At 44.3% G+C, this 24,418-nt stretch overlaps 1 protein-coding gene across 1 annotated transcript; it reads left to right on the forward strand.

Annotated features, from left to right (window-relative positions):
- Positions 1-939: 939 nt before the first annotated feature.
- On the forward strand, positions 940-24,266 carry SKIC8 (SKI8 subunit of superkiller complex). The gene is made up of 11 exons (XM_081839284.1): positions 940-1,040; positions 1,766-1,811; positions 1,896-1,923; positions 3,167-3,272; positions 3,878-4,050; positions 8,546-8,694; positions 10,847-10,940; positions 11,189-11,282; positions 20,065-20,157; positions 22,990-23,068; positions 23,870-24,266. The coding sequence occupies exons 2-11, from the start codon at positions 1,800-1,802 to the stop codon at positions 23,957-23,959; spliced, it is 918 nt and encodes a 305-aa protein (XP_081695410.1). The 5' UTR covers positions 940-1,040; positions 1,766-1,799; the 3' UTR covers positions 23,960-24,266.
- Positions 24,267-24,418: the final 152 nt, after the last annotated feature.

Genomic DNA, 24,418 nt, shown 5'->3' on the forward strand with positions numbered 1-24,418 from the left:
GCATTGGGAGGGGAGCAGGCTGCCCCTCCCCGACTTAGTTGGCTATCACTCATATATTTTGTGGGGAGAATTGCCAGTCCCGTATTAGGAGCATCGCCCACTTTCTTTCTCCTAAGAAAAATAAGATATGAATTGATTTGTTAATAAGACAATACTTATGCCTTCAGGAAATCACAGCAACTGACATTAAGGGCAGATCACAACTGTACATTTAATGCACACCCAACAAACAGTTAAGCCATATGATCCCCACCCCCAATAATCTTGAGAACAGTCTTTGGTTAAGGGTGCTAGGATTTGTAGCTCTGAGAGGGAAACATGTGACTTTCTCCAAAGAATCCTGGGAACCAGCACGAGGGCTGCAGAAACACCACCCTTGGCAAACTACCAGCATTCCCAGCATTCATTTTTGGGAGGGGGTGGGGGGCATGCACTAGAAGTGTGTGAAGCTGCAGAACATGCAGTGTTTGGAAATAAAGTAGGACGCTTGTCCCCCAAACCTTTTCAGCTTAGCGGTTGCGCAGAAAAGAAAGGAAAAGAGTGGCTGATGGTTGGAGTTTTGGAAGTTCCCAGGAAGGCAATGAAACGAAAGGAGGGTGAAAACCACGTTTGATGGTCTTAGCAAAGTCAGTGCAAAAGGATATGGGACGTGTGAGGCCCCCATATTCCTTTTTGTGTTTGCAGAAGCGCGCTGCCCGCCCCCCCGGCCAAGAGTTGCTTGGCGACCCAGCCTGGCGACGGAGCCCCCACGCGCCCCGGGGCGCCAGCAGCCCGACGCCCTCTCCGCAGCCACAAGGGGCAGCAGCGAGCGGAAAGCGCAAAGGACGCCGCCCGGCAAACGGCCTCCTGCCCACCAGGTGGCGGCAGAGAAGCCCCTCTCGGGGCCTGCCAGGACTTCCCCGCCCTCCTCCACGACCTCCTGGCGGCGGGCGGCGCGTCATCGTCTGTGTCACCAGGAGGCGCCGGAAGTGCTGCGGGGCGCCTTGGAGACGGATTGAACTATCGCTATATCCGTGGAGACAAAGATCTCTGAATTAGAGGCGAGCACTGCGTGGGGGTCGCGCGGGGAAGGCGAGGGGGGGCGGCCGTGGGGGGCGGGGTTTGCTAGGCCGCGTTTCCATAGCAACATTCCTTTCGCCTCCCTCGGGGGCTCCCTCTGCAGAGCGAGGAAGGGTCTCTCCCCCCCCCCCCAGGGTGGGCCTCTTGCCCGGGGAGGCGCTGGATGCGGCCGCCCTTGCGCTGCTGCCTCGGGCGCCTTGGGGCAAACTTTGGGCCATTGGCTGGGATGGGAAGCCGAGGGGAAAGGCCTCCCCTTCCGCCACCTCGGGGAGAGAGCGACCTCGGCGGCGGCTCCCTCGGCTGCTATTTTTATATTTCTTTGGACTCTCCTTTTTTCCATGACAGGAACTCCAGGCGGCTTACAGATAAAATAGAAACAGCTGAAAATAAAGAGGGGTGGGTGGGAAGAGCCATTAAAAAGCAATTAAACAATAAAATTGAAGCTACAGTATCTATCTCTCTATCTGATATATGAGAACATACAGATCATTATAGTAAAAACATCACAGCACCAACCTTTTAGGACTTGGAAATCATGACCTAGTGAATTTATGGCAGAGGTGAAATTAGAACATGTAGCTTGTTTTCTTGCTCTCTACATTGTTTATTATTTTATTGCTTTCCTTGTAACTTGATCTTACACACATTTATTTCTTCACTGGGAATGTTTCTACCTTGGTTTGACTACCCCTCTTTCTTTCCCCAGACCAATTCTGTGTGTCCTCAGTTTGTATGAAGAAATGACTACGCAAGTAAGTGTATCAGAGCCACAACTTTTAATTTTATGATTTAAATTGTATTACTTTATAACAGGGATATTCCTTTTTCTCCCCTAGTACAGTATTCTCTTCAAGCAAGAACAAGGTGAGAAGTTATGAATTCCATCTTAACTGTTCAAAGAAAGAAAGAATTTATGAAAGAAATGTTCTAGTTGTCGTGATTTCTGGTTTGTTTGAAATATGAAGACACAAAATTAAGGATCAGAAAAGGGAAAAGTATGAAAAATGAATCCAATTTGTATCCAGCTGTCATAATTTCTGATACCATAGGGATAGGGTACCTTTGGCCCATCACATGTTCTTGGTCTCCAATTCCCTTCAGTCCCAGTCAGCATGGTCACTGGTCAGGATGATGGGATTTGTAGTCTCTAGGTTGGAGAAGTTATGTACAGTCTTGAGAAGAGACAAACGGAATGGTGGGAGAGACATCCTAACACTCTTCAAATGGCTTCCTAAATAAAAGCTGGCAAAGAGGACATGATTAGATCTAATGGGCTTAAATTGCAGGAGAGTAGATTTTGGTTGTACCGTTCTTGAGAACGAGCAGTTTGACAATGGAACCAGTTTCCTAGAGCAATGATAGTGTGTCAGACCTAGTCACTTTGGATATCATCATCAACCTTTATTACAGTCCAGAGACTCAACAAATCGTTACAAGGCAATACACAATTCATACAGCCTACCTCCAAGTTAAACAAGCATTTTGTTCAGAATATAGGGATCATTGGTTCTTGCAACCACTGATAAAAACTTTGACACTGCTAATGTTCTAGCGTTTGTCCGGTCTTCCAATAGGAACCTGATATAGTAAGCCTCTGATTTTCCCAGGAAAGGTACCAGCAAGGGTAATAATCAGTTCAGCCCTGGCTTGCTCATATTTTGCACAGTGCAACAAAATATGTTTTATGGAATTGATGTCTTGAGCACACGAGCAAAGTCTGTCCTGGTAGGGAACTCCTCTCAACCTGCCATCCGACACTGCAGAAGGAAAGACGTTTAGTCTGGCTTTGGTGAAAAGCCTTCGATAATTTGGTACTATCAGGTTTTTAATGTAAGATGTTAACTTAAAGACACTTTGGATATGGAGCCAGATTGTCTGTTATTCCATCCACCCCTACCCCACCTCACTAGCTGAGTAAAACAAAGGAGAAATATATCTACTTTTAAATTGTGTCCAGAGTGGACTAATGGATATTAGGGCAGAATTGATACTATCTGTGACACCTTGCTGTTATCCAGTAAAACTTAAGATAACCACAGCTGTTAAACTGCATTCCTTTTTGGAATCATCTTGCATTCATCTTTCAATCAGTTATTTTCTTTCCCAGCACATGACGACGCCATCTGGTCAGTGGCCTGGGGGAAGAATAGAAATGATGGCTCAGAAACAGTCATCTCAGGCTCTTTGGATGACATGGTGAAAGTCTGGAAATGGTGAGTTCCAAAAAAGAAAGAAAGAAAAAGAATTGGTTAAACTGAATTCTCGAGAAGCCAGGAGCATGATGTAAACATGTGCTGGTCTGTTTGGCATCATAGCTAGTTGCTGCTGATATAACTTCTGTGAACTTGTCTAATCCTTTTTCTTTTAGCTCTGATATAATTTGGTTTCCTGTGTATACACGCTGTAGTTCAACACAAATTCAGATTTGATTTTTAAGCTGTGGTTTGATTTACCCAAGCAAGCCTTGCAAAAAATTGTTTTCATTGTGCTGTTAGTAACTTGTGGTTTCGAAAGTGTTGACAGTGGGTTTCAGACAAGGGTGTTTCCTTCCTGGAAATGCCAGAGATTGAATGTGGGATCCTTGCCACTGAGCTAAGGCCTTTCCCATTGACTTTCTTGGGACTTCTATGTGCATAATTATTTCATCTCCTTTTCATATGGAAGACTGAAATTTGGGGAGGGCAATGGATTGTGAAAACCAAAATTAATATGGAAATGGAAAAATATGCAGAACAGAATTTCAGAATGTGGTGATAGGTGTGCCATATGAAGAAACATGTATTGTTTTTAAATTTTAGTTTCCTTTTATTTTGCAAAGGAACGGAGAGAAGCTGGATCTCAAGTGGACATTAGAAGGTCATCAGCTGGGTGTAGTTTCGGTGGATATTAGTCACACGGGTACCATTGCTGCGTCAAGTTCTTTAGATGCTCACATTCGTATTTGGGATTTAGACACTGGCAAACAGATCAAGTCAATAGATGCTGGACCTGGTAAAGTTCAAAAGTTCTCTGACTACTAAGAATATACGGTTCAAGGGCTGCAAGTGTTCTAATGAGTAGTTAATATTTATTTTTCGCATACTGTTTCTAGTATTTGTGTTATGAAATTTATATGAGAGTTATACATTGCTCTGAACCCTTTGAGAGGAAGGTAATTAATAGGTTATTGATTTATTGTTGATATTTAATTTAAAACATTAACTAAAGCTTTATGTATGTATTTGCTATTTTCATAAAAGAGGACCTTGTGGCGGATTACAAGGTGAACATATCATCATCAAACCTTTTGTTGGCATCACATACAAACATCCATAGCATAACAGTACAGAGTTACCACTTCCCCCGTGGCACAAAACATTTACCAAAAAAAAAGGAGAGGCAGAGCAAACTATTGTCACACATCTAGGTCTCCAGGGAGATCAGTCGTCTGCAATGTGTTTCAACAACAGAATACCAGATAAAGATATTTGGCCACTAACTTGGTGAGCTCCTGGTCATTCCCCAATAGTAGAAAGTGTATGACCACTGACTCTGGTTTCCATTTGGGGATGCAGAGTTGCTCTAGGAATTGCTGGTGGAGATCAGCATATAGTTTACATTTAAGAACCATATAAGTAAGAGTTTCCACCAGGTGGTCATCCCATGGGCAGATTCTACCTCACTCTGCCTTGCCCGAGAACGTTTCTCCAAAGGAGGTTTGATGGGTTTGAGTTGAACCTGGCCAGCGAAAATGCCCTTCTTTCTTGAGGGTTAAACAAAAATTTGAGATAGTTGTGGTTAGTTTCATGTGCCCAAGAAAGTAAAGAGGGAAGCATGTTTTTTGTGCTGCTACTGTTAGATCTGGCTTTCATTGTCCCACAACCTAGCCTTGGCAGATGGTAGGACATTGAACACAGAAGTTCCATTGACAGCCCAAGTTGCTGTACCTTTGTGTTAAACTGTTGTAGCCCTAGGGAAAGAAAGGGATCTAGCAACACTTCACTAAGGAGAGGATCTTTATCTGTTGTGAGGCAGATGTTTAACCAGCATAGAAGAAATCTCGTCCAGGCTATGGTCTCTACCTTGTGTTGACCTCCCTCTAGACACAAGGCTGCATAGGGTACACAGCGTGGGACAGCAAAAATCTTAAAAAGGAAAGCTGCCTGCACTTGTTCAACCATCTGGGTAAACCCTAGCAGCCAGATTGGAATTCCATAGAGCAATTGAGCTATAATTTTGGTGTTGAAGACTTTAAGGGTCATATGTTCCATAAAAATCTAGTCACAACTAACTGCAATCATATGCATGCTGACTGTAGTTCATCACATTAAACTCTTCAGGACTGACTTCTGAATAACGACACAGGATCAGGCTGTGGATCCCATAGAAGTCAATGGGGAGTTAGTTAGTAATTTGTTCCATTAGGAAGTAGAGCTCTGCATGTTTGCTCAGATGGTTTGTTCATTGGGACAGTTCCAAGGTGACTGAGCTGGTGATGATTCAGTAAGGGGCCCCAGTTTTAACCTTGTCACTGTGATGAAGTTCACTAGCTGAATTTCAGGTAAGCCACTTCTTCTCAGCTTCTTTTTCTCCATCTTCAGAATGGAGGATAGTAATCCTGACTAGTGATGTGAGGTGAGAATATTCTCCGGAGAATATTATCGAGAATGAGAACACAGTGGTACCTCGGGTTACAGACGCTTCAGGTTACAGACGCTTCAGGTTACAGACTCCGCTAACCCAGAAATATTACCTTGGGTTAAGAACTTTGCTTCAGGATGAGAACAGAAATCATGCTGCGGCAGCAGCGGGAGGCCCCATTAGCTAAAGTGGTGCTTCAGGTTAAGAACGGACCTCCGGAATGAATTAAGTACTTAACCCAAGGTACCACTGTATTCTCTGCTAGAAAATTCTCTGGGGAATATTCTCCTCAAATTATAAGTTTGAATGTAAGAACCAGTTTTACAACCCACATTTTAAAAATCTAATAAATAGTCAAGCCAGTGTAAGTAATGAATAATGGTTTTTTTGATCCAGTTACATTACTGGGCATTGTGTCATTCACCACTGGCAGTTCTGAAATGTGAGCATTTTTTATTTATTTTTTATTTTTAAAAATGCTATTCATTTAATCTGATGTGCATTTTAATTTGTATGCATTTCAACTACATGTAATAGCCTTTTTTTCTATTTTGGTGTGACCTTATTCTTAACAATTCTGTACCCATGGCCATACAGTGTTATTTTTTTTACAGAAAGTAGCTTTAATGCTTTATACACTTAAAAGTACCTAGGCTTATACAATTCTGTGTAACAGCATGTGAGGTGGCTTTGATTTAAACAGTTGGTGTTTCTATATTTTTATTTAGTGCCAGTAACTGGTTTTTGCAGTGCCATTCAATGGTACAAGGTGCCATTTACCAGGGATTGACTTACTGAAATATATTATCATTTTTATATGTATGCATATAGTTTTGTTTATCAAGCTGTGTTTTAGTCACCAAAACAGTTATTAAGTGTTAGAGCTATTAGAATCACAAGATAGCCTATTAATGAATTTACTTGTATCAAACCTTAATATGCCAATTAGATTTTTTGACTAGTCCTGTAACATATACAATACGTGTTCTAATGGAAGAATAAAATATGATTTAACTACTGAGTTTCCTTATACCAAACCTTAACATGACCATTACTGGTGCCATCACCTTAGAATGGTTTAACTTTAATTATAATGAATATTCTATTTTAAATGAAAATTCTCTAATATTCTCATTAATCAAGAATATTCTCGAGAATATTCAGTTCTGGGCACCACAGTTCAAGAAGGACACTGACAAACTGGAAGGACACTGACAAACTGGAACGTGTCCAGAGGAGGGCAACCAAAATGGTCAAAGGCCTGGAAACGATGCCTTATGAAGAACGGCTAAGGGAGCTGGGCATGTTTAGCCTGGAGAAGAGGAGGTTAAGGGGTGATATGATAGCCATGTTCAAATATATAAAAGGATGTCACATAGAGGAGGGAGAAAGGTTGTTTTCTGCTGCTCCAGAGAAGCGGACACGGAGCAATGGTTCCAAACTACAAGAAAAAAGATTCCACCTAAACATTAGGAAGAACTTTCTGACAGTAAGAGCTGTTCAACAGTGGAATTTGCTGCCAAGGAGTGTGGTGGAGTCTCCTTCTTTGGAGGTCTTTAAGCAGAGGCTTGACAACCATATGTCAGGAGTGCTCTGATGGTGTTTCCTGCTTGGCAGGGGGTTGGACTTGATGGCCCTTGTGGTCTCTTCCAACTCTATGATTCTATGATTCTATGAACAACAAAAGATTTTTCTCAAGAATTTAGCATCACTAATCCTGACTCACCTTATTGGATTGTTTGTAAGGATTACAAGCTCCATCTGGTACACAGGCTGAGACCCTACCTGCCTGTGGACTGTCTTGCCAGAGTGGTGCATGCTCTAGTTATCTCCCGCTTGGACTACTACAAATGTGCTTTACGTGGGGCTACCTTTGAAGGTGACTCGGAAACTGCAATTAATCCAGAATGCGGCTAGACTGCAGCTAGACTGGTGACTGGGAGTGGCCAACAAGACCACATAACACTGGTCCTGAAAGACCTACATTGGTTCCCAGTCGTTTCCGAGCAGAATTCAAAGTGTTGGTGCTGACCTTTAAAGCTCTAAATGGCCTTGGTCCTGTATCCCTGTCTCCTTCTGCCCGGACACTGAGGTCCAGCTCCCAGGGCCTTCTGGTGGTTCCCGTCTTGCAAGAAGTGAGGTTATAGGAAACCAGGCAGAGGGCCTTCTCGGTAGTGGCGCCGGCCCTGTGGAACGCCCTCCTGTCAGATGTCAAGAAAGTGAGCAACTACAGTGGTACCTCTAGTTGCGTGCACCTCTGGATACGAATCCTAGGGTTACGCACGTGGCAAACCCGGAAGTATTTTCCCAGGTTTCGCCATGTGCACATGCACAGAGCAGGCACCTCCGGTTGTGAAAACCTCAGGATCCAACTGGAGCTCCGGAACGCATCCTGTCCGCAGCTGGAGGTACCACTGTATCTTACTTTTAAAAGGCATCTGAAGGCAGCCCTGTTTAAGGAATTTTTTAATGTTTAATGCTGTATTGTATTTTTAATATTCAGTTGGGAGCTGCCCAGAGTGACTGGAGAAACCCAGCCAGATGGGCAGGGTATAAATAATAATATTATTTATATTATTATATAAATAATAATAAGTTGTTGTTGTTGTTAAATTATTAATATAAATCACTTTGAATGATTCAAAGCATTACACAGATATAATCTTCAACATCATCACCAGGATATTGAGCACAATAGCATGTGAACGATGATAATGGCTCGCAATGGGATGCACCTTCTAATATCTGCTTTCATGCACAGCTAGTCATACATCAACATTGCTGTGCACTTATAAGAACAGTTCAATCAGTGTTGGATATTTAATCTGGAGTTTAGAGCACTAACTTTTCCCTCCTTCTCTCACAGTGGATGCCTGGTCACTTGCTTTTTCGCCTGACTCCCAGTATGTTGCAACAGGAAGCCACATAGGGAAAGTGAACATTTTTGGTGTCGAGACTGGAAAAAAAGAATATTCCTTGGATACAAGAGGCAAATTCATCCTGAGTATTGCATATGTAAGAATCCTGTCTGTTAATTGGCCTTTGGTGCAATCTCTTTTACTGTCTCCACCACTTACTAATTTGTCCTGAATGCCCTGTGTTTTGCTAGCATTTGAAAAGTGGTGCCAAGGGAGAGATGACCAGGCCCCAGACCTCCGCTGTGCTAGGTCATTAATGGTTTCAAAATGCTGATCAATAAGTGCTGCTTAAGAAGATTTTCAAATATATAAAAGGATGTCACATAGAGGAGGGAGAAAGGTTGTTTTCTGCTGCTCCAGAGAAGCGGACACAGAGCAATGGTTCCAAACTACAAGAAAGAAGATTCCACCTAAACATTAGGAAGAACTTCCTGACAGTAAGAGCTGTTCAACAGTGGAATTTGCTGCCAAGGAGTGTGGTGGAGTCTCCTTCTTTGGAGGTCTTTAAGCAGAGGCTTGACAACCATATGTCAGGAGTGCTCTGATGGTGTTTCCTGCTTGGCAGGGGGTTGGACTCGATGGCCCTTGTGGTCTCTTCCAACTCTATGATTCTGTGAAATCCAGCACCTCTTACTCCGTTTTCTTCTTCACAAGGCTGTGTGTGCAAATCTAAACCAGATAAAATGCTATGCTTTCACACTATATGGGGCCCACAGTAGGAAAATTGTATGGGTGCCCAGAGACATTAAAACACAGGCCCAGATAAATTGAATGTGACAAGAATATAACTGTGTACTTTTCTACAATCAGTGTTTGTTTTTTCATGGGATTTATAGGTGTGTCCCCACTAGCTGATCCTAGAATATGTTCTGGTGGGGAGCCTTTGTCTTGCCAGCTAGTCGTTGCCCACCAAAGGCTCTAAGCTGGCCAAGGCTGTTTCCCCCAATTCCTGATTCAAGGGCTTTGCATGGAACCCCAACTGAAACAGAAGTGGGGGGGGGGAACCTTCCTTTTAACAGCACTTTGTACATTATGTCATTTTGATGACATGTGATTGGCGTATGGGCAGCCCAGTGAGGCTGATCTTGATAAGGATCTGGCCCATACCGCCAAAAAGGTTCACCACCCTTGTGATATAGCCTGAAATCAGCAGTTGGCAAATTTTATGCCCCGGACCAATTGGTGCACTTGATTAGGGATTAGGGATTAGGGATCCACCTCTGGGTTTTCTTGCAGGAAAATCAGAGCCTTGTTGAAGTGAGACTGATATCCTCTGGTGGAGTGTAGACCAGTACTGCAAAGCATCTAGTGCTCTGCAGACTTGCCTAAGCTGCCAAACTAGCCCCAAGCAGGATGATTTGTAAGAGACCTGCAATGTCAAGCTGCAGCTTGAAGCCTTTCCCATCACTGGATCTGCTTGATATACCCACAGGCATATTTAATCTTCGTGCAGAGAGGGCTGCCTTTCTCATCTTTGTCCCAGAAAGAAATTGGCTGATGTTGGCGAGGCTTAGGTATAGCTGACTTTTTCTGGGTTCCACAACCTCTGGTCTGAATCCCTGTTGCTGGGGAGAGTGCTGCTGCTCTCAGGCTTCCCATAGGCACCTGATGGGCCATTGTCAGAACAAGATGCTGGACTTGATTAGACTGTGGTCTGATGCAACTGTGCTCTTTTGACGTAATGTTCTTATAACGTGACCACAGTATTCAAGGCATTGGTGACTTCAAGGTTGGATTACTGCAAAGAACTCGGGGCGGGGGGTCCTTGCCATTGGTTTGAATACTGCAGTTGTTGAGAGCAGCATATTATAGCTCAAAATTTGCACTGGATGCCAGTTTGTTACTCAGACAAGTTCAAGGTTTACTCTTATTACATAAAGCTGTTGAGAACTTCAGACCAGTTTACATGAAAGATCACCTTACCCCTTACCTGCGTACTTGACCACTTTGATCTGTGGAACTTGCACTTTCACAAAATGCCACATAATGTTCATTCCTCATCTGTTTGGACTCATCCAGTCTATGCTTTGGAGCAACCTTCCTAACATGAACACAGGCAGGCGTCTTTTCTATGCTGTTCTAGATGCTTTCAAAAAACTTTTTATTTCAACTTAGTGGTGGTGGTTTTGATTAGGTAGTCTGTAAATTTCTCTAAATAGAATATGTTTTCCCTTTATGCCTGCTTGCACTTGGGGATGGAGGAAGATAGCATATTTTTTTTTAAATAGCAAATTCTCTGTTATTTGCAGAGCCCGGATGGAAAATATCTTGCCAGTGGAGCTATAGATGGAATTATCAATATCTTTGATATTGCGACTGGAAAACTTCTTCACACGTTGGAAGGTAAGGCTTGGAATGCTTGCAGCAGATTGCTCTCCATCTCTGGGAAGTGGTCTGAAGCCTCCAAATACAGAGGCTGTGCTTTGCTTTCTTCCCTCGTTTTCAGGTTCCCAGCAGAGCTTCTCCTGCCCATGCTTCCAGAAACAGTTCAGGAAAGGAGCTGGTCAAACAGGGTTGCAGGGGTGGGGGCAGTACAAGATGTGATATATTCAGGCCTTCATGGATGAAAGTGGGATTCTTTTATATTTCAGGGCACGCTATGCCAATCCGTTCCTTGACATTCTCCCCAGACTCCCAATTACTTGTCACAGCTTCAGATGATGGCTACATCAAGATTTATGACGTGTAAGTGCTAATCCTTCTCTGTCCAGAGCATGGCAATGTCTCTCAAAACTGATTCAGTGGTAATGTAATGGTAAAATCTTACCTTTTGGAGATAAAAAAGTCAATTTTCCCTTGACTCTTGTACACCTTTCTACCTCCTTGTATCTCCTCTTAACTGCTCCTCAGTTTCCCAAACCAACAGGAAGTTTCCAAACTTGCCAGGATGTATGTTGATAGCATGTCCTTCAGAGGTTGTTGGACTCCAATTCCTGTGTCAGCACCAGCCTGCAAGGCCAATGGTCAGGACCGGTGGGAGTTATAATCCAACAACATCTGGAAGGCACCAGGATGAGGAAGGCTGTCTGAATCACTTACGTCGGTGACAAACTTTGGCTTGCATAGAAAAGAGCAAACAGCCCCAGAAGACAACCCTAATCTAGTGTTACCAGTTTCTTGCAGTGGCCAACAGAGTTAGAAACTCAGATATACAAACTAGGCATCACATGGCACCTTAAGCCTAGGTTATGGTCACAACAATGGAAAGTCTAGCCACCCCCCCCCCGATTACAAAGCTGAAAATGAATTGTGTATATCATCAAGCAGAATCAAATTTAACAGTGGTGGTTCCCCACCTTTTTGCTGCTGTTTTGATTCCTTTGGGTTATTCCAGGTGTCTTTTGTGGCCTTTTGAACAATGGAAGCAATTAACCATTCTAAAAAGAAAGCATCAAAAATAAAATGAGCACCCCAGACCATACCTTTGTGTTTTGGGCAAATAAATCCAGAGTAACTACCATTTCCTGATTCTGTTCTAACCAACAACACCACTTATTACAGCCTACGCAACTGATGGCAGAGAGGCCCAATGCATGCATGTGCATGTGCATGTATTGCTTGCTAGCTTTTTAATCCAATGGACTCACAAGTTAGTTTACAATTGAGACAAACAATTATAAGCGAGCCAGAACATCATCAGAAAAACTACCAAATAAAACAAGTATCAATAGAATCAATATGGAAGCGGGCCATTCTTCAGATTGTTAGATGGCGATGGCTGTCAGGCCTGGTCGTTGTCCTCTTCAGATCACCACACAAACGCTTCTTGTTCTTTTATAAAACTTTTTATTGCGTATTAACAAAACAATCTTATAAACGGTTCTTAACTATTCTTCCTCGGAGTCACTTCTTTCAGATCCCTTCTGAGCTCTGCTTCTCCATGACCAGCCACCCTCAAAATGGCGAAGGCGCCCTTCCCTTCGCTTTCCCCCCCTTTTTTCTACCCTCCTGGCTAGAGCTGGCCTATATCTCCCCTCCTCCCAATCTGAGCTAGAACTGAACCCTTGCCTTTCCTGGGAACAGCCGGTCCCTCCCTGTTGTTCCTCCTGTTCTCTTCTATTAGATTCACTGCTCTCCTTCCCCCCTTGGGGAATGCTTTCTCCCTCTGAGAAACTGGAAACTTCTAACTGTTCCCTGACATCACCCCCTCCCCTAAGCCCCCCTTCCTCCTCCTCCTCGCTCTCCTCTGTTTCTGAAGGACCGAACCCTATGAACTCTTCTTCCTCGCTATCTGTCTCTTCAAAAATTTCTTGAAGATGCCAGTTATGGGGTTTTGGCTTGTGGGGATATTTTCTATGAAATTCTCTCTGCAATTCTGGAACGTTAATTTTTTCTGCTGGTTCCCATGAGTTCTCAGACTCATCTAACCCTTTCCATGCAACCAAATACTGTAATTTCCTCCTCCTTATTCTTGAGTCTAATATCTCTTCCACTTTGGTCTCCTCTTCCCCCATCATGGTGGGAAAAGGAGGTGGTTCCCTTGAAATTTGATACTTATGTGCTGGTACAAACACTGACAATAAAGATCTATGAAATACAGGGTGTATTCTCATATTTTCAGGCAAATGAAGCTTGAAAGCGACTGGGTTAATTTGAGCCTTTACCTGGAAAGGTCCCAATCTCCTTGGTTCTAGCTTTTTACACCTCCCTCGTATTGGTAGTCCCTTGCTAGACAGCCATACCCAGCTCCCTACTTGGATTTCTTCCCCAACTCGCCGGTGCCTGTCTGCAGCTCTCTTGTAAGCCTCTTTAGCTTCTTCCAAATCCTCTTTCAATATCTCATGAATGCACCTCAACTCCTCTATCATTTGTTCTGCTGCTGGTACTGCTAACTGCCCCTCTTGACCTGGGAATGCCCTTGGGTGCAAGCCATAGTTTGCCACAAATGGGGCTCTGCCCGTAGACACATGCATTGCATTATTATACGCAAACTCTGCTAGACTCAACTTCTCTAACCACCCACTCTGCTGATAACCAACATAACACCTCAGATATTGTTGTAGTGTTGCATTCATTCTTTCAGCTTCCCCATTGGTTTGTGGGTGTCTCGCCGACGTGAGGCTTAGCTCCACATCTAGAAACTGCATTAACCTCCTCCAAAATTGTGATGTAAATTGGGCCCCTCTATCTGAAATGATTTGTGATGGCATACCATGCAACCTAAAAATATTATCTAAAAACATATTTGCAGTTTCCTGCGCGGTCGGAATTTTGGCACATGGTATGAAATGTGCCATCTTGGTTAGCATGTCAACCACCACAAAGATCACTGTTTGCCTATGCAATGACGGTAGATCCGTTATAAAATCCATAGACACCACATCCCAAGGCCTTCCCGGCGTTGGCATAGGTTGCAACAACCCTGCGGGAGCTGCTCTGGGTGCCTTGGCTCGTTGACATACTTCACAACCTCTTACATATTGCGTTACCTCCTCCCTCAACTTTGGCCACCAGAACTGCCGTGTGATCTGATACAGGGTCTTTTCTCTACCAAAATGTCCTGCAGTCGGGTTATCATGATGTTGCCTCAACACTTTACCTCTTAATTCACCTGCAGGTACATACAGCACCCCTCTCCTGTACCACAATCCACCTTTTTCCTTGAAACCTTCCTCTTCCCCTCTACCTTTTCTCAGTTCCTCCATTTTCTTTTGAGCAAACTCATCTGTTACTGTCTATCGCTAGAATTCCCTGCCGTCCACTACTATGGCTGCACACCCCCACTGATCCGATCTCAGCATTTCTTGCAACTTGGGAGGTGCTTCCCCTTCCATATACTCAGGTTTGCACAATAGCGCGTCTGCACGAACGTTTTGATGCCCAGGTATGTACTGTACTCAATCCTAAAATTAAACCCAGCAAAAAACTCCGCCCACCTAATTTGCCTTTGGTTTAGCTGTCTAGCAGTTCTCCAATACTCTAAATTCTTATGATCTGTTTGTACCACCACCTGATGTGACGCCCCTTCCAAAAAATGTCTCCACACTTTAAAGGCAGCATGCACAGCTAAAAGTTCCTTATCAAATATGGTGTAGTTTTGTTCTGATTGATTTAATTTTCTAGAGTAGAATGCACAGGGTCTCCAGTCCCCTCCCTTGTCCTGTTGCAGCAGAATGGCCCCAATAGCCCTATCAGAGGCGTCAGTTTCTACCTTTATACGTCTACTGGGATCTAAGTGCATAAGATATTTTTCTGAAGCAAACACCACCTTTACTTTATCAAAGGCCTTCTGTGCTTCCTCAGACCATCTGAATGGCCCCTTGCCTCTTAGACAATCAGTCAGTGGCGTTGTGATTTTGGAGTAATTACCTATGAATTTACAATAGAAATTAGCAAATCCTAAAAACCTCTGTAGATCTTTCTTAGTTTTAGGTGCCTCCCATTCCACCACTGCCTGAACTTTACTGGGGTCCATGTGCACCCCTTCGTGGGAAATGCAATATCCCAGGAACTCCACCTTTTGTGTGTGGAACTTACACTTTTCAAACTTCACATATAACCTGTTGGTCCTCAATCTTTAACACCAGCGTGACATGTTTTACATGTTCCTCCATACTTTCACTATATATTAAGAGGTCATCTAAATAGGAGACACAGAACTGATCCAGTATACCTTCTAAGACGTGATTGATGAAGGTTTGAAATACCCCTGAGCCATTTTGCAAGCCAAAAGCCATTACCAAGAATTCAAATGCACCATACTTAGTATAAAAACTGGTTTTCCACTCATCCCCTTCTCTGACCCTTATCAGATTATATGCTCCTTGTAGATCAAGCTTGGTAAAGACTTTGGCTGACCTTACTCTCTCTAAGAGGTCATCTATACGTGGCAGTGGGCACACGCAAGGCTTCATTTGGCTGTTAAGGATTCTGAAGTCACATACTAATCTTGGTGCCCCTTCCTCCCCTTTCTTTTTGAAAAAAATACGGGAGCACCCCCCGAGGCTGTGGACTCTCTAATAAAACCTCTCTACAAATTCTTTTGCAGGAACTCCCTCAATGCTGCAGATTCTACTTCCGACATGGCATATATCTTGCTTGGTGGCAACTGTGCCCCAGGGACTAGATCTATCTTGCAATCATAGGGCCTATGTGGTGGAAGTTTATCCGCTTCTTTTTCACAAAAAACATCCCGATAAGCAATATATTGTGATGGAATCTCACTTTCATTCCCCATCAACTTCCCTGCTACCTCTGTTCCCATTACTTCCACCAAGATTTTTCCCTTTTGCCCCAAACAATGTGTCATACAATATATTGAACCAAAAACCAAAGACCTTTGATGCCAGGCAATCACCGGATTATGACGATTGAGCCAACTCATGCCCAGCACCATTGGGTGCCCAGCTAGTTTGGTCACATGAAATGCCCTGGTCTCTGAGTGATTACCCATATCCATTCTCATTGGTGGAGTCTCGTAAGTCACTTCTCCTGAAAGTAGTGGTCTGCCATCGATTGTTTTCACTCGCAGTGGGAAATTCAAAGGTAACAAAGCAATTTTGTGTTCCTGTACCAACTTCTGGTCTATGAAATCTGCTGACGCTCCTGAGTCTAACAGCGCCTCTACCTGGACCCTGTGTCCATTGGGTAGTTGTAGTTGCACCTTCACCGTTAGTCCTGGAATAGGTGGTTCCGCGTGAGAGCCTTCTATTGCTCCTCCACCCGGCTGCAAGCTCCCATTTCCAGCCGGGGACCTTCGTTTCCCTGATGCAGTTCCTTCGGGCAATTGTCTTCTCACATGTCTGCTCCAGATAGAGACAATCCTTTACGATTGCAACATTGTCATGCCAGATGCCCTGGTTTTCCACAGACAAAGCAACGTCTCGTGTCTCTTCCTCTCCCTGCATTTCCTCTTACCATGGAAGAGGTAGTAACTGGGAGGGGTCTGGCTGCTCCTAATTCCATGGGCTCTGGCCGCTCTCGTCCTGGCACGTTGCCCGCACTGCTTTCTGTACTTTCAATAATATTGTTTTTCCGCCACCGTGGTCGCCATTGTTCCTTCTTTTCACTAGCCCTGCGTTCCACGCGTAGGCTCAATTGCAGCCACGTTCGGACCAGAGAGTCCAAGGAACTAGGTTCTGGCATTTGGGCCAATTGGTCTAAAATCTCATTATTCAGTCCTTCCCTAAAAGGGGCTGCAACTGTTGGGGAATTCAGATCCCATTTTAATTTCTGCACCAGCAAACTAAAGTTGGACCAATAAACTCCCACAGTGTCTTTTCCTTGTCTCATTCTCAACAACTGCCTAGCTGTGGTTATTTAATGCGCAGGGTCTAAGAAAATCGTGTCTAGATACTGCAGAAACATTTGTAGATTTCCTAGGGCGGCATCCCTCCGAGATATTAGGGGTATAACACAGTCCTTAGCCTTCCCTTCCAAGAAATTAATCACATAAGCAACCTTCTCTTGCTCAGATTGAACTTCTTTATCCTTTATCTCAATTATGTAAGAAATTTCTGTCTTGAAAGCCATGTATTCAGAGGTTTCTCCCTTGAAGCTACGTGGACGTACAGTAAATGTTTTACTCCCTCTATCTCCCCACGTCGCTTGCAGCATGTTCTATGTTCTCCCAGTGCTGCTGATAGTATGTCGACTTGACTTTTCAACTGTAAGTTCTGTTGCCCTAAGTCCTGTAATGTTAGCTGGAGCGCTGGGGTTTCTCCTTGCCCAACTGGCGCCACAGCTCCCTCCATTTTGGCTTCTCCTTTACTTATAGTGAAGAGGCGCAGAGCAGAAGGTATTCTGTCAGGCCTGGTCGTTGTCCTCTTCAGATCACCACACAAACGCTTCTTGTTCTTTTATAAAACTTTTTATTGCGTATTAACAAAACAATCTTATAAACGGTTCTTAACTATTCTTCCTCGGAGTCACTTCTTTCAGATCCCTTCTGAGCTCTGCTTCTCCGTGACCAGCCACCCTCAAAATGGCGAAGGCGCCCTTCCCTTCGCTTTCCCCCCCTTTTTCCTACCCTCCTGGCTAGAGCTGGCCTGTATCTCCCCTCCTCCCAATCTGAGCTAGAACTGAACCCTTGCCTTTCCTGGGAACAGCCAGTCCCTCCCTGTTGTTCCTCCTGTTCTCTCCTATTAGATTCACTGCTCTCCTTCCCCCCTTGGGGAATGCTTTCTCCCTCTGAGAAACTGGAAACTTCTAACTCTTCCCTGACAATGGCAATGGCAAGGAAATCTGCATGCTTCCCATGGCTTCCTCCACTAAAGAAAGGCTGTGTTAAATTTTCACCTACAAAGCTGGCCAGGCCAAATTTAGGGTGCAGAAAAGTCAAAAAGAAAGAAAGAAAAACGAAATAGGCCATCACCATGATAGGGTAGGTTTGGTGGCCTAGATTTGAAAGAAAATGGGAAGGATCTTACAAGAGTTGGGGAGATGAGGGGAAAAAGGGGGCCATTGCATTTTAAGATAAAGGAGGAAGGAAGGAGGAGAGCAGAATGGAGCCTGCAGAGAGGATTCAAACACAGAACACTGTCTCTTTAGAAGGGGTCTGGGTGGTCAGAAGGGAAGAAATGGGGGAAATATCCAGACAATGAAAAGGAGAATGGGGTGGGGCGGGGGGAGGAAGAGGTCATGAGAAAGCTGGGATTCCTCCCCAAAGGCAGAAACTGTGGGGTGGTGAATGGGCAAGATAAACTGCAGGAGGCAGTAGAGTGAACATGGTATACTTTAAAACATACACAACCCCTAGCCGGCCAGGCAGCACTGACCCTGGAGGAGACGTTACCTTCATATGTTCACTCCAGCCTTAACACAGTCACACACGGCTTCAGCCATTCAAGCACAGGCAACCCATGCACGTTTTACTTTGGAGGAAGCCCCATGGAGTTCTGTTGCAAGTAGAAGACAAACACCAGATCAGGGATGGAAACAACCCTTTTCTCCAAATGGCACACACATGCATACCTCTTCTCCCTCCCTCCCTCCCTCCCTCTGCCATCAGAGAGATCTCAACCTCCGTCCCTCCTCCCACAGTGGTGGCTCCTTCCCTCCCAGCACTCAGACAGGCTCTCTTAAGTGCAGATTTAATCCTGAATAAAAGCCTCCCCTATGGCGCCCTCCCACCCTTGCTTGTTCTTTCTCAGCCTCCTGTGTCTGGTGGAGAAACACACTCAAATGCAGCTGAGCAGCAGAGACACACCAGCAGCAGGCAGCCAGCCGCCTTCTCTCTAGAGAGCCACTGTGGTGTAGTGGTTAAGAGTGCTAGTCTCGTAATCTGGGGAACCAGGTTCGCGTCTCTGCTCCTCCACCTGCAGCTGCTGGGTGACCTTGGGCCAGTCACACTTCTCTGAAGTCTCTCAGCCCCGCTCACCTCACAGAGTGTTTGTTGTGGGGGAGGAAGGGAAAGGAGAATGTTAGCTGATTTGAGACTCCTTCGGGTAGTGATAAAGCAGGATATCAAATCCAAACTCCTTCTCTTCTTCTTCTTTCTCATGTCTTTCTAATGTAGGGTGGCATTAGCATTCACGTGTGCAAGTAGATCCAAGCGGCAGCCAGCAACAGGCAACAGCCTCTTAGAAGCGCCAGCAATTTAAATTAGTTGCAATACATGGTGACAAGACATAAGAAATTCCTCACAATCAGCCCATTCTCTGTTACAGGAGGTGCCTGGTGCCCAGTTAGTTTCAAACACTGGTGGCCACCCAGATGCCTTTGGGTATCCTGCAAGAGCAGCCTTCTATGTCTGAATGTGGAAGTTCTATTTGGTTGACATGTCTAATAGCTACAAAAAACCTCTTTTTCCTTGGATTTGTTTTGTTCCCATCCGGCCATCAGCCCCTAGGAAGCTGCCTTTATACCAGGTGGTATTGGTTCATCGAGCCCATTTTCCCCCTGGACCACCATAAAAATATTTACCTTCATCCATTTGGCTTCTGCAAAGAAGCATCTTTTGATGTTGTTTGCCCTTTTCCTTTGGAAGACGAAGGTTGTAATTAATGTGACTGATAAAGGCAGCCTTCCCCAGCCTCTTGCCCTCCAGTGGCTGTTGAACCCCATCTCCCATAAGCCCCAGGCTGCATGGCAACTAGTTAGAGATGATGGGGGTTGGAGCCAGACATCTGGAGGGCACCAGGTTGGGGAAGGTTAAATTAAGGGATAAGTCATATCCTGCTAAGTGATGATGTTGGTTGTGTTTCCATGAAGTGTGAACCCTTTCACATGGCAGGAAATATGGGATGCAGTCTAGTACATACATTTTATTCTTTCGGAATGCTAATCTCTTGGAGCTTGAATGAAGCATGTGGTAAAACGGACCCATCACTCCCAGGTAGCTGAGAATTGCAAGGAAGATTCATGAGAAGCAACCATTTTGTCATACTTGTCCACAATTGCTCCAACTTTTCATTGAGAATCCTCTGATAAACATCTGAAGAAACTCAGACGTTCCCTGGAATATTATTTTGAAGAGCCTGTTGTTAGGGTGCATTTCTAAACTGGAGCCTGTTTTTGAATTCTGCAGGCAGCATGCGAACCTGGCAGGCACCCTGAGCGGTCACGCATCTTGGGTCCTAAATGTAGCGTTTTGTCCTGACGACACCCATTTCGTTTCTAGGTATGTAGAATGTTGACATGACCTGATTTGGTTGGGTTATGAGTTACATGTTCATCTTGTACTTTCTTCATGGAACTCTAGAAAGGAGTATGTCACTGGTGGGTTCATTGTTGAGCAGCACTTAGCCTAATTTCATGTGGGTAGCAAGGAGAGGGGAAAGGAGGTGGTGCAGAGAGAGAGAGAGAGAAGTGGTGACCCACACTGGGCTTTGACCTTTCCACCCCTGTTGCTTGTATGTGGTTGCCTGCTGCAGGCCTATGCTGGGTTTACTCTCTTCTGCCTCCCCCCAAGCCATTCTTTTTAAATCACTAATTTTATAAGGGGCAAGACTACAAACACATAACACATGAGAGGAATCCCCAGAATTACAACAGAGGTAAGTAGAGCACCCTTGTAAAGCAGGCTAGGCTGAGATAGACTCTGGTCCCTCGTCATCTGGTGAACTTCAAGGCTCAGTGTGGATTTGAACTTGCCACCTGAACCTATGACATTACAGCATCACCGTTCATTTATGTGGATGGGATGTGGAGAGGAAGGCCTGTTTATAAATGGAGCTTCATAGAGTAAAATTCACATAGTTGTAAAACTGAGTGCATGATTTTCTTAATTGGGCAGAACTAAGAATTAGCAGCCTTATTTTCAAAAGGTGCCAAGTAACTGTAGGATTGTATTCAACTAACTTATACTCAGATAGACTCCTTAAAAATTATGGACCTAAGTCATGGCCAGTTAATTACAATCATAGGTCTACTATTGAGTAAAAGTTAGTTGAATACAACCTATGCAACTGCTTCCCCTATTTTTAAGATGAGTTTCTCACAAATGAATATACTGTATTTGGGGGGGGGGTGTTGCCCAGAGTTGTTCAGCTTTTTTGAGGCGGGGGGTTGCCAACAATCGCTCCCCCGCCTGACCAACACTCCCAATTGCCAGCAGCCACCAATCACCCACCCAATTGCCACTGACAATCTCCTACTCGCACCTGCAACCAATTGCCCATCCCCCCTCTGCCCTATCCGTGTTTAAGACGACCCACTAAAAAAACATCATCTTCTACACGGAAAAATATGTGTTGACGTTAAAAGAAGTCTGATTAAGAGTGTACTGGGATAAATGACAAAGAATTCCTAAGGAAAAATTCTCAAATGGGGTCTGCTGCCCAGAGAAACGTGTATGAGGCATTCCATTTCTTTACCTTGCTGATCTTGCTCTACTGAGTGTGGGTTTGCTCTACTCTGCTGCAATGTACTTTATCAGTCTACTTTCCTGCTCATTTCAGTGTGTGGCTTTCCCCATAAACAGCAAGGTGTTAGCAGCATGCCTAAGCTCTTGCCCTTGTTCTCCTGGGTTTGTTTGTGTGAGTGGAAAATAACTGTTGGTGTCATCTTCAAGCATGGCAAAATGAGGGGCATCTATTGCAGGGGTATGAGCCGTGCAGAATTTTTCTGACAGCTGCATTGAGCCACACTTGTCTTGCGGGGTTGTGCAGGACAAAGGAATTGCCTTACGCTGACTCACACCATTGATCTATCTTAGCTTAGGGTTCCCTACACTGACTGGCAGCCCTTTCTGCAAGTGAAGACAGATGCCGCACCACTGAGCTAGGTTCTGCATTAGACACAGTTGCAAGCTGTGGGCTCACTTTATTGCATGCTGTTTGGTAACTGGATAGCTGCCAGTCATCAAGTGTACAGCGAGTGGAATGTGTGAACTGCATTTTGCTGTGGTGAAGGAACATGGATGCTTGAACTTTCAGCTGCCTTGTTGGGTCAGGCCAGTGAGTTCTGCAAGTTTGGTCTCGGTTGGAAACTAAATGCACTGCAGTCTTTAATCTTGTATTGCTAAGGTCAGTTAGTTACTCTTTACTCATCTGCTTAGTTTTTGTGGTGCTGTGGTGTAAACCACTGAGCCTTGGGCTTGCCTATCGGAAGGTTGGCAGTTCAAATCCCCACAACAGGGTGAGCTCCCGTTGCTCGGTCCCTGTTCCTGCCAACCTAGCAGTTCGAAAGCACGTCAAAGTGCAAGTAGATAAATAGGTACTGCTCCGGTGGGAAGGTAAACAGTGTTTCTATGCACTGCTGTGGTTTCACCGGAAGTGACTTAGTCATGCTGGTCACATGACCTGAAAAAACTGTCTGCGGACAAATTTCGGCTCCCTCGGCCAGTAAAGAGAGATGAGTGCCACAACCCCAGAGTCACTCGCAACTGGACTTAACTGTCAGGGGTCCTTTATCTTTATGTAGCATGGCAGCTTCTGCTTTGTGCTGTCTTGCACAACACATGGACTGAACATTATGCATGGCAAATAAACACTTAGGGAAACAAAAACAATTCTAATGCCAGTCTTCAGATTTTCTGCAGAGTCCCTGCTCCAAGCATCATCTTTAGTATGCTACACTCTTAAAAGAGGACCTTTTCTGCGTCCGCTCAAGGGACACGTCTGGTGCCAACACTGGCACCTTTTTCAATACCAGGGGAAGACCTTTTTGCCCAGACAATTCAGATGGTGGTTTTGTTTTTGCTTGCTCTGTTCTGCTTTTCTTTGGGGTTGGAGGTGTTAGTCACACTTTTGTACACCAGGCCTGGAACTTTTCAATGAAATATCCTAAATAAACATGACAAAATAGTGAATACCGTGGCTTCAGGATAGATGAAGTGAGAGATGTGACTTGCAATTTTTTAATTCCCCAAAGAGGGAAGGGCGAGCTCAGGGTTGGAGGCTCACACCAGTGGACTGCACAAATGGTGATTCCAGGAAGCAGAGGCCATTTCCTATTTCTGGTGGGTTGGCATTAACAGGGAACAAAATTGTTGATCATTGTTCTTTTCCAGTTCATCAGACAAAACTGTGAAAGTGTGGGATGTACCTTCCAAGACCTGTGCTCATACCTTCTTTGATCATCAAGATCAGGTATATAGAACTTTGTGGCTGTCGGTTGTGGCAGCCTAGGAAACTTTCCTTACATTAAAACCTTTAGTTCAGGCTGCATATAACTAGTCTTGAGACGTTCCAAAATTTGAAGGGTTACTTCCTGCTATATTTGTGGAGTTTTCTTACAAAAGTAGTATATAAATTTTGTTTCATAAAATAAATGTGAAGTGTGTCCAATTAATTGTCTATTAGTGCTGTCTACTGAGTTCTCTTAACACCTGAAACGGAAGATTTCCACCCTCCCACCCCCAAATAAAACTGGCATTTTAATTCAAGATGCTTGAACCACTCAGCTTGCCTCTGTGCAAAGTGCTGGTAACAGGGGTGTGAGAGACTGAAAGTACAATCCCATTGGCCTGCCTTTTTAGCAGAATGAGTGTGCTTTTGCTGGCAGAGGGGCCATAGCTTGGTGGCAGTATATGCCTGGCATGCAAAGAATGCAGGTCCAATGCTTGGCATCTCCACATCAAGGAGCAAGCGATGGGTAAGCTCTACCTCAGACTATGAGTTGCTGCTACTCGATATGAGGCAGCTTGTGTTTCAGTTTTACGATTGTCACTGTTTGACTCCTATCAGCCATAGTCAGGCACAGTGGAGTTGCAGCCCAACATCTGAGGTCCCATTGGGTTGGTTTTCTCTTGTGCAGTGGGCGGTACACAGCATATATAAATTACCTTTAAAGAAAAGGACGTGTGATCATTATAATTTTTTAAATGTCTGTTATAAGCTATTGCCCAACTCTATGCAATCAATCTTAACAGATTTTTGGTTTGTTCACAGGTCTGGGGAGTGCAATACAACGGAAATGGTTCTAAAATTGTATCAGTTGGTGATGATCAAGAAATCCATATTTATGACTGTCCAATTTAAATGTACCTAAATCAATTTGGGTTCCTTTTGAAAGCTGTGGAACTTTCAAAAGGTGTCAAGAAAACCTTTAGATTTTGACAAATGCAAATAATCAATATCTAAGTTTGTATGAATTTTGCTATTGATGTTTATAAATGTATTTGTTACTTTAAATTACTTAATTTGCCAACTGGGCTACTGGAGTATCATTTCCCCTATTTTTCTGTTTTTGGGGTGGCAGTGCTTGTCATGGACGGCACAGGTGTGACTACAAACAAGAATAAAGGCTGTGCATGTGCTCAGGGGAGCCCTGCAATTTGCAAATATATGCAATATACAAAGAGTTTCTTTCCAGCAGGGGGCACCCAAGCATAAAAAAATCAGAAAAAGATGCTGCTTGCATGCAAGTTCTTAAGCTTTTAGCTGGTGAATTTCTATTGTACGTCCTAGCTCCCTAAGCCAAGAAAGCATTTAGTTCCC

This window comes from Podarcis erhardii, assembly GCF_964252035.2.
Source record: "Podarcis erhardii genome assembly, chromosome: 14".
In the NCBI taxonomy this organism is placed as follows: domain Eukaryota; kingdom Metazoa; phylum Chordata; class Lepidosauria; order Squamata; family Lacertidae; genus Podarcis; species Podarcis erhardii.